Source organism: Poeciliopsis prolifica, unplaced genomic scaffold (assembly GCF_027474105.1).
Source record: "Poeciliopsis prolifica strain line A6 unplaced genomic scaffold, Auburn_PproV2 SCAFFOLD042, whole genome shotgun sequence".
Taxonomy (NCBI): Eukaryota; Metazoa; Chordata; class Actinopteri; order Cyprinodontiformes; family Poeciliidae; genus Poeciliopsis; species Poeciliopsis prolifica.
The window spans coordinates 4,478,134-4,499,097 of NW_026562417.1; the positions used below are offsets into that span (position 1 = coordinate 4,478,134).

The following is a 20,964-nucleotide window of genomic DNA, read 5'->3' on the forward strand; positions in this document are numbered from 1 at the left end:
GAGTGGAATTATGTGATTGGCGTAATTTTTAACTGAAGTTAACATCGTTATTTGATTGTGCTATGAAATGTCATTGTGTGGCTGACACCGTCCCTTTAAGATGACTGTAAAAATGTGCAGTGTTTTTACATTTGCATAATACATTGAGTTTATTCAGTCCTGGCTTTGCTGGCCACTTCCAGATCAGATAGAAAGTATAAACTTGCCTCAGTGGCTCAGTTCAGAGGGCTGCATGGAGTCGGAGGGTTTTGATGGATTTCAAGACCGAAGCCTTTCCTGACGGTCAGAGCTGATGTGACGAGGCCTTTAACTTCCATCTGGTCGGATAATGCTTTTGAGTGCATTATCAGGTCTTTTCAGGTAAATGTGGTACGCAAGCCAGCGAGGACATGTCAACAGTGCCAATCCAGTTCTTCTGTTTTTTTTGTTTTTTTACCGACCACACACTGTTCTCAGAAGCAGCCAGAAACTCATGTGCACACATCTAACCTTTCATGAACTTCCCCGAGAACAAAACCCAAACCACCATGTAATGTAATGAGTGTTAACAATCCCGCCGTTACAGGGGCGCGCGCACACACACACACACACACACTCGCCCGACAGTGCGATCTGACCTCGCTCTGATGCACACCTCCTAATCAAACATCTGGAAACCGTTAACAACATCTTCTCTCTAGCCTCTCTTTAACCCAGCTGCTGGTATGAGAGCCTGTAATGAGACGTCTCCTCGGGTTGGCGCGTCTGTCATCGAGAGGAGCTGAACGGCCTTGTCTGTCAGCGCGGATAAAAGAGTGTTTATCACACTGGTGGGTTTTAAACATGCCCTGCATAGTTTATATTGAAACAATTATGATAGACAGGCAGGACAGGGCACATCCTGTTGGCATCAGAGTGCGGCTGATGAAACCACGGGGAGAGACGACGGAAGACTGCAGTCTGTCACTGGGGAGCAACTTGGTGCCACATCGGCTTGGACCACCGTCGAAGGAGGCACTCAACTTAAGCTGAAGTGGAAATTTCAGCACACTATACTTTTGAAACCAGATATTTACATACTCTCTCGGAAAGAAAAGACTTGTTCTTACTGTCTGACCTTAAATCAGAATAAAATCCCTGTTTAGGTCTGTTCAAATCATCTAAATTATTTGTGTGTAGTGCTGGTGTCATGAGTGGAAAAGAAAACTGCATAATTCTCTAAAGTTTTGAACTCAGACACACTTTCTTGGGAGTTGGTAGCATTTTCTTGAAACTATCAACTCAACACTTAGTGAAGCCAGATTATTTGACCTTCAGGTTTCTGGAATTTTGATCCATTGATGGAGGAATAGCTGGAGCTGAATCCAGTTTGCATGCTTCCTTTTACCCACCATTTAATGTCTGGCAATACATTGTGAATCAAAAACATTGACTTTGTTGCCTTCAAGCCTTTTGACAAGACTTCGTTGTACTGAAATTCCATGTCTGCCTTCAACTGAGATCTTTTGGTATATTAATATCATGTATTCCCTTGTGATATGATCTACAGTATACTGCAGCAAAATACCTCCACAGTATGATGCTGCCACTCCCATGCTTCATAGTTGTGAGTGTTGTCAGGCTTGCAAGAGTCCACCTATTTCCTGAAGTCTTTATGGCCAAACTCTTCAGGTTCAGCTGCCCTTTCTTCTCACAACTTTCCTTGAGAACATTTCGCCTCTTTCCACATGCAATGATACTGAATGATTGGTCTGATATTCATGGGCGTGTTTGTTTATGCGTTGGGAAGCAGAGCTGTCTCGCTCTGACTACTCGACTTCCAGAAGCCAGTTGACATATTTAGAAGAGCAATTGTCCGAGGTTGTAAGAAAGAACGTACTGTTCGACCAAAACTCTGCTCTGGTCCGATCCACAGGGCAATCGTCCCACCACAACATCTGTTATGGTTTTATCTTTATTTTATTTCCAATAACACGAAAAATAAAATGAGACGTTCCAGCTCGTCAATCACCATTTCTTCCGCCTCTGAGCTTGTGAACTCATGATAGTCATTCTCTCTGCCATCCTCTAGACTCCAGAGATTCTTGTGCAAAGATGCACTTTTCATACCATGAAGAACACAGCCGTCACCATCTTCATCCATCATGACTCTGAAAAGTCATGGGTAGTTGGTGTTATTGCATTTTGTTTTGGGATTAAAAAAGCATTATGAAGCTGAAATTCAGTTGTTTTGAATATAGCGGATACTCTTGTACTCTTGTTGTAAAGCCCTGATGATTCCTGAAGATGTTGGAACTCCTGTTCTCAAAGCATCTTCAGAATTGCTGATGCAGTCAATCTCGCAATGAATTTACAAAAGCCTCTGACTGAAGATTTGCAAGTCATGAAGTTCATTCAGATCATTTTCAAACCCAAGTAAAGTCAGACTCCTTTCAGGGGAAAGTGGTAGTGTGGTATCCCGATAATGACTGATCATGTTAGGGAAGCGAAGCTGTGAGGTCAGTGTGTAACCTGATGGTGACGGTGGTGGTCTTGCAGACTTTGTACATGTTGACAGATCAATGTGAACTGCCTTGCCCATGACTCTCCTCCTGAGGAGCAGACTGAGGATGCCTGAGGGGGCGAGGCACAGCTGGCCTGAACTCATATCCATCTTCTCTACTCAACGCAAGCCCAACTGAAGGCACTCCGTCTGTAAATGCTGGCTTCCACTACAGCAAAACATGACCAGAGGACATTTTGGAGCACACAAAGACATTTTATCTCCACTTCTACATAATGCAAATGCACGCAGTTTGACTCATCAGTTTAATTCAAATTCAATAAAAAACATTTATTTTTATCCCAATGGGAAAATAAATGTTGGAAATCATATTTTCGAAGCATCTTCAAGGATTTGCTAATGGAGCTCAGCAGCAGTCAGCCTTGCAATGAATCTACAAAAGCCTCTGACCGAAGATTTGCTGTATGACATTCTCACACCGGTCATGACACGCTGGCAGCTCAATGTCCAGGCAGCAGAGACAATGTTCCACTCTAAAACGTCTCGATGATTCCATCACTTGTTGGCACCGCTAATTCACCTCCTTTGCTTTTGTCGCTCCCCTTTAAATCTGTCTGGCCGTATAATGAAACATCCAGACAGAGAGTCGTTGGAGTCAGAGATTGGATTCTTGTTCGTTATGGTTTTTACTTCCTTCTTCTCTCTCTGCTCTGCATCTATTACGCCTTTTGCTGTTCAGTTATTATTTAAGCTTTTGTGATGCTAATCAGCTGCTCCAAATTGTAAAAACATATATACTTAGTTACCATGGGTATGTGTTGTGGCAACTGTCTGAAAGTGAGAGTCCAAACATGCAATGACTCAAGAAAAAAATATAAATAAATAAAAAGGATGAGAAGAACTAGTCAGAGTTAACAGAGCTACTCCAACCTATTTATTACTCTCACGATTAATCGAGTAATCAGATTTTTTTTAATTATAAAGTAAAATATTGGTAAATCTGGCATAACACCAGTGTTACTATCCGATATCAATATCAACCAAGTTTTTCATTTTTGAGCATCCTTAAAAGTTACTTTTCTGTAGTTTAGAAAACTAACCTGTAACAATAATAGGCTCATTTTATAAGTTAACCTGAAGAAAAATTATACAAGAATCTGAAGTTATATTCAATTTAATAATAAAGAGGCAGGCTCACAAATACGCTCATAAAAAATGTCTCTGCCCCAGCTTTTAGTTTATGTATTCATCTTCAGTCAGTTTAATAGATGAATTCTCACCTTGCCCCATGCCGGTGAAGCTTTGGGTTTGAGAAAATGGGAAATGTCTGGAGTGGGGTTTGGGGAAGGTGAACAAACGAAATAGACCAGGGTGACAGACAAACCCATTTAATCCCACATTTTTTCCTGCAAAATTAGTGCATGCATTTCCATCCTTGGACCTCCCTAACACATGACATTTATGAATTATTACATTTTATGTTGGTTATGTTAGTGAAAATGTAGGTTTTATTCATGCGTAGTCTAAATCACACAAATGTGGCATGTTTATACATATGAAAAAGAAGAAAAATCATGACATGCACAACATATTATCACAAGAGTCTTCAAAAATATTTTAGATACATAGAGGTCCAATGCCTCATCCTGCAGACGTCATTGGTAGGTATATAAAATAAACAGCAAAGCTATGGATACATAGCATAGTGCTGTCTATGCAATACGGGACATTTACGGCACTTTTGTTCATCACACTCAGAAACTTATCTACCAGCCACGTACTGCCACGATGACTTTGAGACTGATTGTTGAGACCGGGATGATCTCAAATTTATTGAGTGGTTCGTCCGTAAAGCTGCACTTACACTGTGACCATCAACTACTCAGCTAAGTAATAAAACATAAATTAACGAAGCTTTGAGGCAAATAAATTTTCCTCAAGAAATTTTAATAATCGAGGTACTCGAATCATCCAAAGAATCATTTCAGCCCTACTTTTCTGCTCTTCCTTCTTTGCTCTTCATGTCAGTCAGTCCTCAAAGTTTTTCTTGGACAGACGTGTTTCTTTAGGAGGTCGGGTTACAGTAGTTGGGTAATTTTGTAAAAGTCTTTACAGCCAGCTGCTGCCAGTGATGAGCAAGTTCTGCACTGGTGGCACTATGAGTAGCAAACTCCCTTCATATCAAACATGCCTGGACATTATGGCACACTTTAGGTCTTACTTACTGCAACTGAAACTCTTGCTTTCATGTTCTCAAAAAACCATAAAAACAGTTCAAAAGGTTTCAATATTCTTTGATATTAAGAATATTGATATTCCAAGTCATGTGAGAAAAGAGCTGCACCTCTGTTGATGTGGACACAAGCCCACACTGAAATACAATTAGTTTGCTGTTGTATCCTAATAAAGCTCTTGGTGCTGAAATCTCACGGATCTGAACCGCTCCGCACGGTGATCTACCATCAACCCGAACCGTCACCGCAAAATCTGCCAATTCTGCAAAACACGATTTTTGTGCGGGTGCCAAATCATCTGACAAGGACTGATGTACTCAGAGTCTGCAGCTTGATGGCGCTGTTTGTATGACTGCGGTCATGTCTGCAGGGGAGTGGAGGGGGGGTGAAGAGGGAGAAACGGACAGCGTGGGCCTCTCTGCTCAAACATCTCAAAGTTTGCCGACGCGTCGTCTGCCTGGCAGCCCTGAGACGGCTCCGGCTCCAAGGTTTCACACACCTACATGCCACATTCTCACACTACCTGACACTCATTTTGCAAACACACACAATTCTCTCTCCCTCTTTCTCTCTCTCTCTTTCTCTCTCTCTCTTTCACTCTCATACACTCAGTATTATTGAATGTATAAGAGCAAACATCTCCCATGAAGTATCCATATTCTGTGCTGATGTCACATGACCAACATGTACAGTCGCCATGGTGACTAGTCTAAGAACAAGTCGTGACATGTGGTTGGGTGGAAGTGTCCCAGTAGTCCAGCTTCCAATGCATGTGGAGGAGAGGAGGAAGCAGAGGTGGCCATGAATGAATGAGGGTACTGTAAGAGCTCTGACCGTCGGCCATGATGACATGCCGTTTGTTTGTCACCTCATCAAAAATAAACTTGATATTTCGTAAAGATGTCAGGAGTATTTCATTTGTTTTTCCAAGATTTGAATTCTAACCACAATCCAGTTACTTTAATAATCGTAGGGATTTCTATATCGTTTTTTTTTTATTTTTTTTATGCTCCTCCAATCTGGATGCTTAGAAAAACACATTACTGCCCATTTCCATCAACAGTTTTTTATGAGTAAAAATTCAAAAATAATTTCCTCAATTACCGATGCGTCATTTTTATGCTTGCTTGAGGTGCTTGCAAAGAAGCTTTGTGGAGACTATGGTGCTTCTTCGACTTTATGATGGCCAACACATTTTGCCTAGGAGGATTGTGTATTGTGTTGAACTGCAGAACAATTTAATACAAGGTCAAATATTGTTTTTTTTTTACATACAACACAGAAGAATTCTGCTTCTGCTCAAAAACAGAAAAAGAAATAAAGTTATGGATTCCAATGGCTGAAGACAGCTTTCAAAATCGCTTCAGACTAAAAACACTCATTGATATTTGGAATGTGTTTGACCAAGATCAGCCACTGAGAGGCTAACCGTGAATTCTTTCGGATGTTCTTGTAGAACAGGGGCATGGCAGTACCCAGTTCTACAGAACTCACATACTGCTCACATAGACAGTTGATTTCACTTATTACTAACCTTTGCAGGTTTTGCCATCTGGTTGCAGGGTGAATCCCACAGGGCAGCTGCAGCGGACCCCTGTAGCTGTGTCCTTACATGTCCGGTCGCAGCCACCGTTGTTTACAGCGCAGCTCTCTGTAAAGGATTGAAGAGAAAGATGGAAGAACACAAATGACCTGTTCACACACACAGTTGATTTCCATTTCCTACCAAAGCATCGTGTTGCTATTGAAACTGGACATGATATGGGTGGTGACTAGGGCTGCACGATATTAGATATTGTGATGACAATAATAATGGTAAATATTGACAATACCAGGTGTAGCATGTGCCTCTCTTTCTAATATATTTGTTGTCATTTGTGGCTGTTATTTGTCCAGTGTGAGCATTTGCTGAGTCTCTTGGCTAAATGTTATTTTAGCATAAAAACATACAGATAGCTTAAAATATATTAGACAACAATTATTGCAATCTAGTCAGCCCTTTGCAGTATGAATATTGCACACACTGGCACTGCGACAACAATATATTTGCGACATATTGTGCAGTCCTAGTGGTGGCAAAGCTTCATGCGGGTAGAAGAATACAAAAACAACACGGAGGGATGCCCGCACATCCCAATGTGGTTCCTCATGTAGCTTTGTCCACACAGAGGCGAGGAAATGTCAGAGACATTTCAGTTGCCTTATAAAGACAAATACCATCTGCTTATAAACCCTGACTGGAAAAGAAGTTCTTTTTAACAGAGAATTATTCAACAACACATAATTTTGTGCTGATGAGGCAGGGTGAAGAAAGGTTGGTCCAGCTTCCAAAAGTGAAAAGAAACCAATTAACTCACACTAAACATGACAGTTCAGGTGAGATAGTGAAAAAAATAAAGCTGCTATTGAGTCCGGGTTCTGCAGGACCTCTCGTGAAAAAATGTCCTTGTACATGGTGGAGATAATGTTTGCTGGGACTTGTGAATATTGCCTAAGCTGATCCTAAAGCAAACACAAGCTCATGGTAACTCTAGCTTAGCTGCTAAGCTACTGTTGCTTTAGCAAAGCTCAGTCAGCCCCGACCCAACGGGCCTTCAGAATCGCTGAGGAGGCTGAAATTTGACATTGACTCATGTTTGTTGAAAGGGATTAATTAAAGCTATGGCTCTATAAAGAGGTTTTCCTTAGTAACTGCTCTGCTTTTGGTGGGCTTCACTTCATTTATTCAAGAGAAAATCCTGGTTTGAACAGAAGTTTGGAATTTTCTCATCAACTGTCAGATTCAAAACACACAATCCCAAAATCTAGTTTCCAAATCCAATCCCCCCTAGGAAGATCTTTTGGAATTTAGAGGGCTGTTGTAGAATAACAGCAGCGTGTTATTTGGCAATGTTTCCCAAATTTTTGGCACTGTTCAATTAAAATGTCAAGAAGGCATATGCTTAAATTCATTAAAACCGGGAAGGAGAAAAACGCACTCGGGTTGTAAACATATCCATTGATAGGAGTTAATGCAGAAGCGTAGAACTGAATATGCGCCATAAGTCAGCCACGATAGATGTTAAAGATGTTTTTGCTCATGCAACCCCAAGATGTCCTCTCACATCAGTCCCCCTTGAGTACCAATTTATAGTTTGTGGGGTTTTTTTATGTCACAGCTCTGATCGGTAAACTAGCTTAAATGTCAAACTTATCCCAAATAAAGGCAATGGGATTCCTAGATGATGGGCTGGAGAAAGATATTGCAAAAGGAGGAAGGAAAGACACTCCATCATCTAGGCAGCCTGTCTGCTAGGTGCTTTAGGGTATTAGCACCACCCTGTCCCCTTCCCCTTCCCCTTTCCAACTCAGGTTTCTGACAACTGTTTGCATGTGTGTGTGTGTGTGTGGGGTGTGTGGTGTGTGGTGTGTGTGGTGGGTGTGTGTGTGTGTGTGTGTGTGTGTGTGTGCGTGTGTGTGTGCATGAGGGAGTCAGTCTGCACTATGTTGTGGGTCGACATGCCCGAATAACCATACATAATCAATAAGACTTTCTATGTGAGAGTAAAGGTGAACATGTGGATTTCTTGTGTGTGTAGGTGGTGTTTATGGGTCAAAGTGATTTATACTGAGTACAGTGGGCCCTATCATTAGCTGAGGTAAGCTGAGTCCTGCAGAGCCCCCTCTCTGCGGACCACGCCCAGCCAAGCCCCAGGGCCAAGCTGAGCGTAGGAACAGAGACGAACCGCCTGGCCTGATTGATGTGCTGGACAAGCCTCTCACACCACCCTCAGCCTCCTTTTCCAAGACTCTCTAACAGCATATGTCTTACAGTCTGAGACTGGGTTTGAAATGGACCTTAGAGTTTGGAGAGGTGCAGGAGGGGATATATGTGTGTGGACAGATTAACAAAATCAAATAAAATCAACTTTTATTATCGGAAACATACCAAACTCTTAAACGTGTGTCTATTGAGCAGTGTCTCAGACTGGACAGGAAGACGTCCTATCTCTGTCTCGTGAAAGGCCTGTCTGGACTGAAGGCTCTTTCTTTTATGCTCCCATGATGCATTCAAACAGGCTCAGATTTTTTTATTATTGTCAAGTCATCATGCATTAAGTGTTTTTATTAAGTTGGCATTGTTGTTGGGCATTGAAGCCACAAAGGAGAAGTTCTGAATTGGATTTCAAATTCACAGAAAAGAGAATTTGACTTTTCCTGTGAACAACATCAGACATTGTGGTGGTGGAGGAAGACAGAGGTGGTGGGAGAGGCGCTACCATTTCAGTCAATGCCAGTTCTTCACTGACTGGACCTGAGCTATACTGAGCCACTCTGAACCACACTGTTCCCATGACAACAGGTGACACTATTAGGACTTTAACACATTCATTTTGATTAATTAATTACATAGATTATAACACGTAAAAGACTTTTATGCAATTAATTGTTTCTCTTTCCTTCTTCTTTCAAAATGTATTTTTTAAATTATAAAACACCAGAGCTGTAACTTTTGTTTGTGTGTTTTTGGTCTGTCTGTAAATGTGATGCACTAGTGACAAACAATGATGATAGATGATGAAGCTGCTGTTCTTGGCTCACTGAGGGTTTATTGGTTGCTTCAAAAAAAAAATATATATATATATAATAAAAAATAAAAAGATACAAAAAAAAACTATTAGAAACTGTTGTGAAGCTATTCAAGCTTGAAATAGCATCTCGATGCTAAAGATGTAGCAGCATCATGACCAAATTTTGTAATGTGGACATGGACATCGTACAGTGTCCACATTCTAAAAAAACTTTCTTTGGCAGATCCTTTAGTTATCAGTAGCTCCCAATTTTAGTCTGAGGCAGACAACCTGTCTACATTTAAGACTAGGGTTGAAAATGTTCTTTTGATAAAGCTTATAGTTGAACTATCTATGTAGTTATTCTGCATATTATCCCTGTAATACGGTGTGTTGCAATATTATAACATCTCTATTTTAAGCCAAAAAAGAAACACAAACGTTGACTTTTTTTCAACTCAAAGAGTCAACTATTATTCAGTCTAGGAATGATGTTGGATATCATTCAATATCATTCCAAGGATCTGTAGGACATTTGGATACATATCTCCACACAGGATCACAAAATACTTTTACACTGGATTAATCAAAAGAGAATTAAGTAAATGTCTTTTAAAATTCGTTTTCACCGACTAAAGTTTGTGACAAATGTCATTTTGTATGACACTTGAACAGAATGGTAAAGAATTTTATTCATTAAATTTTCAGAGTACCTTCCAAAAAGAAAATAATCTGAAAACATCATGTTGTAGTCCTACACAGTCATCCACACGGTTGGATGTTTTCCCTCATGTTTTTCTATGTGTGGTCTGGCAGGGTCAGGCAGGCTGCTGTAGGACTAACTGACCACTTCTCTTGACCTGCAACATTCTTTACCTGCTCTTCAATTTATCATAATTTACTGGGTTTCTTTCCCAACATTTAAGTTATGTTCTCTGCTGTTTTTCCTCTCCACAGAAGCTCTGTCTAGTCTGGTGCTCTGTAAGCTGTGACATCTTGCTTATATCTAAAATCGGGGATGTTCATATGTTGGATTGTCTTGGCCCGATGTTGCAAAGTGTGTGTGATGTTCCCCAAAGACAAAGTGAGAATGCAGACTGTTGAATGTGATATGACAAAACAATGTCATGGTGCAGCAGAAAGTCTGGTAGATGTGTAGACACCTTCGCATTGTTTTTCTTTTGTCTTTCAACATAATTCACAAATATCGGCATGTTTGTTTACTCTGAACTCCCGTTTAGTCTTGAGAGGTTTCTCAAGATTTGTGGTCTGGCATCTGAATGTTGGTGAGTGAATTTGGCTTGACATTACACACTGAACGACCAAATCTGTTAAAACTAGGATTGATATTGTCAGGCGTGTGGTTTCCCACGTTTCAAAAATCGACTGACAATTTCAAAATCCTGTCCTGTGAACGTGGCATTACTCCAACTTTGCCAATTTTATTCAAATTAAAACAGACAATAGATGAAGAAAAGAAACTGGGCTCACATTAGCCTAACAGCAACTATTCATTTTGCAAATCTCAAACATGGTGATGAACTTTTGAAGTGATCGTCGTTTTGCATGATCCATACCCATTTGGTGCCAATGTGGAAATGTTTTGAAGATGGTGGACTCTGATTCGCTGGTGGAAATAAAATCAGCTAATGCAGTTGATGCTAAAGGATTAGCATCAACTGGTGGGAAAAAGCTTCACTGAGATTGTTATAAACCCTACTTTGAAGTAAAGGTGGAACAATTCAACCGACACATGTCTTTAGTCTGTGTATCAATGCACAGACTCTAAAACTGGTTATTGCAATGCATCCAGTTCATAATAACGAACTGGATGAAAACTGTGAGAACACAGAAAGTCTCCCTTCTGGAAGCAGGAAGAGTTGTTCTTACTTCAGGATCATAAATCATAAACTGTGACACAAACGACTTCATCTCAGTGTATTCCATCCACATGTTGCCTGGTTCATATGTTTTGAAAGCTATGCTCACAAAACCAAACAACAAACAAAACACCAAATTGAATTATCCCAGTTTACAAAACAAAGTTTACCTTTGATCAGTTGTTATGCTATACAATGGAGAGTATATCATAAACAAAAACAGATCTTCTAAATAGTCTTTTAGTTTGCTGCAGATGAGAAGATCCAAAGCAAATGTCACCCTAGTGTCATTAGTGACTAAATTGTCATTAACATAAGGGTATAAATTTCAGTCATTTATGTTTTGTACTAAGTTGAGAATCGAGTTTTGGAACCTTGTAAAGGAAAATGGCAGAGAAATGATTCTTTGTCCATATGTAGGTGGGAATGTGTGGAAGTGAAAAAATCCATGGTATATAAAGGTTGTGCATGCATATCAGAATGTGTACTTGTGATTCAATTTTATTGCGTTGTAGGGCAACGCAATAAATTTCATGTTTCTGCATCCATAGATAAGAATTTATGTGTGCAAAAATTAATTTTACTTGTAAGAAATTATTACACAAGTTTGATTTTTGAAAGGTTTGGTTGAAGATAAAAAAGCAACAAAACTTTGTCTGAAGCTCCTGAACCTGCATGTGAGTTTCAACTTGCAAATTTGAGTTATGACAGGATATTTCTTCCCCTCAGATGACTTTTTTATTTTAAATCATGTTTGGTTACCAAACTCTAAATCCTCTTATTCCTCTCATTTCCCAGAGAAATGAGAAATCAGAAAAGTTACCATCCTTCCAAAAGCAGCCCACCAGCTGAAATTTCTGAAGGCCACATATTCTTGAAAGGAGCTTTTTGTTTTCCTTTCCAACTGCTAGGCTTTAAGGATTTTTTTTTTTTTATAACGTTCACTAAATAACCACCACATAAAACCAGAGTTAAGTTAGCGGGCTTGTGTTTTTCTAATGTGGGAAGTTGGAAATTACTGCAAAAGAAAACAGCAAAGAACATTTGCAGTAAGGTGTTGTGTTAGTGACTGGGAAACCATTAGTCTACCAAAACTTTGGTGACTAAGGTAAAAAGGGATTGCAAAAGGATAATGGTCTGTTTTAGTCTTTCTTCACAAACAGTTTTAATTACAGTTGTGTTCATTGGGGGACTCTTGGGTGGACACAGCGTGCACCAGAGGGTTTGAACAAAATAAAGATAGAAAAGAGGAGAACGAGAGGGAAACGGAGAGACGTGAACTCGAGAGGGTGTGGGGGGGATACAAGCACAAGCGGCATGGCAACACATAGAAAGAGGAAGAAAAGAGTTACCCATATGTAGCCGCCGTTTCACCCGCTTGTCCACATCAGCTACTGACGTGGCATTGAACTCAGAGCTCTCAATTGCAGCCTCATCTTTCTCTAAAACACAAGTGACAAGGGGACAAACAGTGAGCAGCAGGTTAATGAGAAGCCCAATTGACCAGACCTTCAGCCCTAACTTTGGCGTCTGAGCAAAAAAAAAGAAAAAAAACTAAAACCAAAGCCAAGAAGCAAGAAGCGATGAAGAGGCACCAAAATCCCTGTTAGAGTGTTAATCCCCAAACAGTCATCAATCCCCTGCAGCAAAAAAAAATCAAAAATAATGAAACGGATCAGGATCAGTAGCTTAATGAAGCAGTAGGAAGGCAAAACGGTGGAGAGGGGAAGAAGAAGGTTCCGGGCTTTAAACATTTCTATCAAGTTTTTTGGAAGGCATCAGTTGGGGGTGAACATTTGGATTTTGATTCTGATCGTGACCTTGCTGTTGGCGATGGTGTTTAAATGTTCCATAACAAACAGCCACACATTTTTTCAGGCAATCGTTTCCTCATTTTAACATGTAAGAAAAGGAAGGGAGGAAATAAAAAAAAAGAGGAAAAAGCGTCCGGCATTTCCAAGAGAAGCTGCTTTGAACGAGAGCGAGGAGATGGCCACGGAAAATTGCACGATGATGCGAGGAAGAGCACAAGGGCGATGCGTGAGAGGGCAATTAGTACAGAGAGGGCAGAGAAATGACAAGATGACAGAGGGACTGGAGAACACACAGGGGGGCAGGAGAAAAAAGTTTGAAGTCTCATCTTGACTTTACAATGGGGGAAACATGGAGGGGTATATGATGGGTGCACACTGAAAAATTTTGGATGGATGGCATGCATAGAGACTCAGAAACGTTTTTAAATAAAAGAAAGGCAGGTGGTCTGGGGCAGTGCTGGTTGCCTGTTTGTCTATCGATCAAATCACAACCGGACCTAGCAGTCAATGCTTGATAAACCACATTCCCAAAAGCTGGACTGCAGCAGTGGAGGAAAAATGGCAACAGTGCAAATCAGAGTAAGTGGACTGATTGTGACTAAAGTGGCATGCATCCCTGCATTGGATGACGGGGCTGAGAGAAAGAGCCAGCCTTTAACTGGGCTTCAATCATTAAGGCCTGAATTAGCATCAGTCAATGAATGAGCGCCACTTGCTCCAAAGAGAAAGGCCTTTGATGTCTTATGGGTTTGGGGGGGGGCAATGGGGCCAGCCACTGGGTACAATTAATGTCCCTTCCATTCCTCTCGCCCCACCTTGCTACCTTTTTCTCCAGTGCAAGTGAAGGATTCTCTGAAGCACACTCAGCAATGAATGGAGGCTTTCTGGTGCTCGGCTAACTGGGTGAAATGCGGTTGTGTGAATGTGTGATTGTTGAATCAAAAGCTGGTGCATACCAGCTTTTGAGTGTCTGCTGGCTAGAGTGTGTGAAAAAAAAATCTGTCAGAGAGGGAGATAAAATGTAAGTGTGTGTGTGTGTGTGTGTGTGTGTGTGTGTGTGTGTGTGTGTGTGTGTGTGTGTGTGTGTGTGTGTGTGTGTGTGCGCGCAAAAGGCCTGCAAGGGAAAAGTCCCAGCAGTCTGTGGGACTAGGAGATGGTTGCGCACCAGTAGAAAGGTAAGTTCTTTTAGGGACCCACAGCGGGGAAAATAAGTATTGAAAACATCAATGTTTTTCATAGTGAACATATCTGTGACTGGGCTGTTGAAGTGAAATTCACACCAGATGTTTGGTAGCAACTCAAGTAACCCACACATACAAAGAGATCAACACTAATTCATCCACTAAGTATCGAGACAAAGAGCTCCACAAAAGGCTTTAGAACAGGGGTGCCCAAAGTTGGTCCTTGAGGGCCGGCATCCTCCACATTTTAGTTCTCTCCCTGGAGGAACCAACAACCTTTTCAGCATGTCAATGTTCTTCTTAGGCCTTCTGATGAGCCATCATTTGATCCAGGTGCATTGAACCAGGGAGAGAACTAAAACCTGCAGGATGTCGGCCCTCAGGGACCCACTTTGGGAACCCAGCTTTAGAAAGACCACAAGTTTGAAGATGAGAACATTGTGGTGTGGCAGGCTTAATATAACTGAAGCAAGGATGAATTCAGAAATTTATGACATTCTTGATAAGAATGCAAAGATTAAAATAATGTAGACCTTTTAATGAAAAATGACCTTAACCACACAGGCAGCGATGGAAAGTAAAGCTGGTAAAAGGACTCAGTCAGTCACTGACTTCAATTGGAAAGAACCAAATCTCAAAGATCACAGTGACTCTGAAATGGTCACTGAAATGAATGGATCAAAATCCCACTGGACCAATGCATCAAACTAGTTTCTCCACAGAAGAGATCCATTAACGTATCCATCCACAGACTGTCGTTTGCTTAATCTGGGTCAGATTGTAGAGGCAGAGAGAACCAGATTTCCATCTCCAGCTCCTTTAAGGGAAGCCCAAGGAGTTCCTAGACCAGAAGAGAAACATAGACCTTCTAACATGTCCTTGGTCTCCTCATGATGGGACGTGGGCCTTGAACACCTCACCAGGGAGGCATCCAGCAGGCGACATAATCAGATGCCTGAATCACCTCAACTGACTAATTGATGTTGATGAAGAGTGGCTCCATTCTTAGTCTCCTGGTTGACCAAACCTCACATTGTGTCCTTAAGAGGGTGCCCAGACATCTTGTGGAGGAAACTCATTTCAACCACTTCTATCTGCAATCTTGTTCTTTTGGTCACTGTCCAGAGTTCGTGACCACAGATGAGAGTAGGAATGTATCTCAGCTGGTAATTCACACCAGACAGGTACAGCACTCAAATACTGCAACAATCTGTATGTTGACCTCCCACTCCATTTTCCTCTCAATTGTGAACACGATCCTGAGGCCTCTATTTGGGGTGGGGCCTTATCCCTAACACCCTCAAAATCATGGTCTTGGGGTTGGAAGTGGTAATTCTCATCCCAATCCTTTCACACACGACTGTGAACTGGTCCAGTGAAAGCTGTAGATCATAATCTAATGACCCAATGTCCCCCTCAACCCTTTGGTTGCCCCTAACAATTCTGTTCATCAAGGTTATGAACAGAATTGGTGACAAAGGGTAACTTTGGCAGAGTCCAACTCTCATCAAAAACATGTCTGACCAACTGCCAGCAATGAAGTCCAAGTACCACTGAGAAGCTTTTTAACTACATCTGTGACTTCAGCACCAGAGATCGGAGAGACTGAGCCAAAGTCTCTGCTTTCTCAGTGGAAGTGGGAGTGAGGTGGTCGTCACAGTTTTCTTCCCACACTCTCACGACATTCCAAGTCGAGGTTTGCAGCACACCATTCCCACAAAGGGTTTGATGGTGCCCTACTTTCCTCTCCTGAGATGCCGGATGCTCGACCAAGTTGTTCTCCATCACCTCACCAAGCTCCTCCCAAACCCACATTTTGGCCTTGGCAACCACCTGATCTGCAATCCTCCAGCAGCTGCTTCCAGAGTCTCACAGGCCGAAAAGGTCTGGCAGGACTCCTCTGTCAGCTGACAGCATCCCTTATTGCAGGTATCTGCCATAGAATAGATGATTTTGAATAAATATCAGAGAGAGTGTCTAGTATTCATCCCCTCTTTATTCTACTTTATATAATTAAATTTACTAGATTCATTTGTGTGGATCTATTAACCCCTTAACACATACTGGCTACACATTAGTGGCTTAAGGTTTAGTTGACCAGTCAGAAATATTCAAGAAAGAATACAGGCATGTCAAAGCGCGCTCAAATTGCTCTCTGGATATTATTGGCTCGGAAAAAGCCATTTCATAACATTATTGGTCAAATGTAGTGTCAATCGAAAGGGGTGGAGGGTTATATGCTGCCCAATAAAAGCATCATTATGGACACCAGCAGAGTTTAAACCTATAAATCTCACCCCTGGAAAATACAATGGAAAAACATGGGCGTTCCAGAGTGGGTTAAGGGGTTAAATGCATGGAGTACCTGAGTTTAGAAATGATGTGAATTTTACGTCAATAGCCCCCAAAAAAACCCAGAAAACAACTGTAGCTGTGTTTAATACTTATTTTCCCTGCTGAATGCAGGATGAGTTGGAACAAAGAGTTAAACCACTCTACTACTACAGGTAGTGAGGAAAATGGTAAAACCAATGCATTAAACAAAACACCAACAATAAAACTCTACTTTAAATATGCATTTAAAAAGGCAAATTGTAAAAAAAGGGAGAAAGAAACAAGGGAATCAACACAAATGCAGTGCAGGGACTCCAGTGCAGCAGGTTAACAAGGCAAGCAACAAATGGATGGATTAGTAAAAGAGGGAACCAAATGAATGGTGTCACAAATGGCAGTGGACACATGCAGTAGGAATGGTAAATTATAACATGGGTGGACAGTGCAAGCCCCTGCCTCTCTGTTCAGCTATACATTGCCAGCGGAAGGGAAGGAGGCATGGACGCCATCTTTGAGTTGGCAGTTGCTTATCAGTTGGTTGCTACAGTTCTTGCACGGGATTTGCGTGGAGATGGCAAATGATGGGGTCAATGGGATGTAAGGTAAGGCTTGCTAAATCTAAGATCAGGCTGCAATTGAGATGTCTGTTTGGCCACAGATTCTAAGATTAGTCCCCTGACCCCTCAACCCAGGTTTATGTCCTGAGAAGTAGTCCTTCTACCCCTGAATTGGTTGTCACATGAATGTTCAGACAAGACAGGCAATCAGGTACTATCACCAGGAAGCAGGAAGCAAAAGAGGGAGCAGAGGGACAGAATCTGTGTAGAGAGTGTAATACAGGGTTGGGGGTTTAGGTGGGTCCAAAGAACCAAAGGGTCCCTGGGACTACCAAGAGGCTCTTCTTTCATTAAAATATGAAGAAAGAGACAGGGAGAGAGACACGGTGAGGAACGACAGACATCAAACACTGGGAGTCAGAGCAAGGTTTCCTGCGCCCTTCTTCCGTAATGCAGACTTCCGTTGATGTGATGCTCCACTTCCTCAACGAGCTGAAAAGAAAAAGGGTTAGCAACAGTCATATCCCACTGCCTCCCAGCCAGAGGCTGCAGAGGTGAGGGCCTGAGACAAACTGTGAGAGACAGAAGACATAAAGACAAAGGGATGTCCTTGTGTATTCCTGTGTATGGCTAAACTTCATTTGTATTACAAAAATTTTGAATTCTTATAATGCAAAACGGATTTGATATTTTCAGTCATTTGTACAACAGAGTACCGCAGATGTTTTCTTTTGTTCAGCATTAGCTTAACAAACATTGCTTTAATGAGTCAACTTACAGACATACTAACAAACTAACTAATTTATTTAAATTTTATGTGTTGTCCAGGATAAAGTAGTGCATAATTGTTCAAATCTGACATTTGTATTGAAGAACGTCCCTCACTATGGTTACAGTCTTTCTGGATATGTTTCTATCAGCTTTGGGAGTGGGAAATTCTTGTCCATTCTTTGCAAAATATCAGACGCTGAGGCCAATTTCATGGCAAACATCGGTGCAACGTCAAGTTTTGCCACAATAACTAACAGACTTAAGTCTGGTCTGTGAATGGCCAATTCTGATACGTACATTTTGTTGTAAAACCTTGTTTCTGCTCTCCATTGTTAGCTGTGTTTCCATCAATTTTTATGGGTATTTTTGAACTATCACATTTGAAAACATTGATGCCAAATTCAAAATGGCTTCCCCAGTTTCGCTAAGAAGTTTGACAGATATGGGCTTTTCTGAGAAATGGTTAATACAATAAAGGGATGCGGAAACACATTTGCCAAATAAGTTCTGAAGCAAACATTTACTTCAGGTGACTGATCAGCTGTTTCTGCTGTTGGAACAGGATGTGACATTGCCAGTACCAGCTGCCCTGACACATCGTCCCTCTCTTAAGCCATCGCTATGGTTATACGCCTTGGGAACTCCATACAATTTCAAAAATTGTTCATGACTTGAACAGGTAGAAACTTGATTTGACTTCTAGCCCACAGGAGTGTGGAAGATGGGGTAATGCATGACTGCAGAATTCCATCTGACAATTCTGTCTGTCCATAAATAAGAGTAAATTGCGGTTGAAAAAAAAATGTCAAAAATGTATTGTCTAGCATAAAAATGCAAGTAAAAAAATCACAACAGTTCCCACACTCTAATTATTGAATGAAAACAAACCCAAAATGGAAATGCTGTGTGAGAAAAAATTAAACAACCAACCACCACTGCGATGAGAGAGGAGCCGATCAGAGCCAGGCGGCTGACGATGTCAATTTAATATTTGCAAGTGTGATCAACATGGACTGAGCGGTTCCGTTCACTTCCTCCGCTGCCATCGTTAAAACTACAGGATGATTACAATTCTAAAACAGAGCAGAAAGCTAACACAGTCGTTCACTGTTTCTCCTCTTCACTGATTGGCCTGATCGTCAAGGGTCCTTTACTGCAATAGATTTTCTAACATCAGTAACTTTTACCCTAAAACAAGAGGAGTTTTGGCAGTTTGGTGGTCTGGACCATACAGCAATATTTTAACATGATGCCAGAAAGAAAAGAAAATAAGAGAAGCAATCATTACTGCTCAACATTCTGGGAACGGGGGGAGGAAAGCAATTTCTTGGTAATTTCTTGTCTACAGCTTTACAGGAATAAATTTTATTCACAAGTGGGAAACTTTTAAGGAAGCTGACACAATCCTTCCAGGATTCACTCTCAGGTCAGACTTAGAGAAAGAGCAAACAATACCAAGAGTGTGACATCAGTCTTTACAGTTGTCTGTTAGCATTTTAAATGTTCAACATGATGTTGGTACAATAAAAACAAGACGAATTTAGTATTGCTTGTTTGGAATAATTGCAAAGCTCTTCATTTGAAAAAACATATTGACAGCATAACTTAAGTTTGTTTAATTTAATGTCGGTTCTGTGGTTTTGTACACCCAATGTTTGAAAAAAATATTGCACAGAGCAAATCATTTCTATCACTGAAGAGAGAGAACTTTCTAGTGTGACAAGCAAAGCAGCGATTTAATTCTGTTCCTTGAGGTTACAAATTATAAAATTATGAAATAAATGGTGGTGCCATTAATCCTCCATATTTTTAAAGCATTTGATGACACGCACATGACAACTTGTTACTGGCACTGCAGACCCCTTCAGGCTTCACAAGCCTGTATCAGCAGGGAGGAGGTGAAGAAAGAGGTAAGGAAGAACATCCTCACTTACCTGGAACATTTCATTTATCTTCAATCAGTTATAAAGGCAAAATGAAAAAGTTTATTCTGGAACAAATATAACAAATATATTCAAATATCGAAACTATCCCTTTGGAAGACAAATTGTTGTCTTCTATTGTCTCCTCAGCGCTACGCCAGAATTATTGGCAGCGCTAAGACCCGCCTCCTGGCTCTGATTGGTTGTTTGGTGCATTTCTACACATAGCACTAGGACCGCAAGGAGGAGACAGAGGAGCTAGATTTTTTTCACAGATTGTCTGTCTCATATTACTCTGTCAGGATGTAGTGACAGTTTTAGCAAATGTGTAAAAAAAAATTTCTAAAAGTTCGCCAGTGCAGTTTTAAGACAACTCCACCTGTGAGGTCAGTTTCACTGAGGAAATGTGTGCGCAGCAATCTAGCTATCCAACCGGCTCAGGAGTATCCAAGCTAGCGGTTAGCTAAAAACAAACTCAAAGTTGATTAAAGTTCCAGCTAAAAGCTTAAGAATGACAACCGCAGTGAAAATCATCCCAACTTTTAAAGAGCAATCTGTTTGGATGAAAAGTCATACTGAAAAACATTCATGAAATCAGCTTGAAAAACCAAAGCAGCTCAGGTTTCAGGGTGAGATTTAAAACTAGCATTAGTCAGGAACTGGAGCTTAACAAGCAGCAGCACTGTGCAGTACTATGTTCCTTCTGTGCTGCTTTTACTGTGTTGATTGGCAACATTGACTTGACAAATGTTCAAAATGTTATACTGATTCTCTTTGTTTTCACTGTGGAAATTGAGTTTGAAATTGAAATGCTACGATACCAGGCCGACGTGAGAACTGTCATAAACTTGGAAGCTGATCTGCTCATTTAACGTCATGAGTTCACATAATGTGGGAGGCCATGATGGCTGTCACTCACCGATGCAGGTCTTGCTGTCTGAATGCAGGGCGTACTTTTGGTGGCAGCCACAGACCGGCCCTGTGTCCGTGTCTTCACATGTGTGCTGGCATCCTCCGTTTCCATAGTTACAAGTCACTAAAGCAAGGACAAATTTCAATGTTACATTTTGATCTGTGCCCGTGAGAAATGACATAGTGTTTCATTTTTGATTTCTTGTGAAAATCAACACCACTGATCACACCTGTGTAGCGTTTTACTGATCCATTATCAAACAAAAAACTCTAACTTTGACCAAACAGAGAGATACAAGGTTTCTGTCTGAATGAGAGACTTTTGTA

At 41.0% G+C, this 20,964-nt stretch overlaps 1 protein-coding gene across 1 annotated transcript in view; it reads right to left on the minus strand.

Moving 5' to 3' along the window:
* scube1 (signal peptide, CUB domain, EGF-like 1) overlaps positions 1-20,964 on the minus strand; it is an 88,234-nt gene that overhangs the window by 26,640 nt on the left and 40,630 nt on the right. Inside the window, exons 6-8 of the mRNA XM_055055533.1 lie at positions 20,645-20,761; positions 12,499-12,588; positions 6,251-6,367 (exon numbers count right to left, since the gene is read on the minus strand). Of these exons, the coding sequence (XP_054911508.1) occupies positions 6,251-6,367; positions 12,499-12,588; positions 20,645-20,761 (324 nt within the window). The remainder of the gene's footprint in view (positions 1-6,250; positions 6,368-12,498; positions 12,589-20,644; positions 20,762-20,964) is intronic.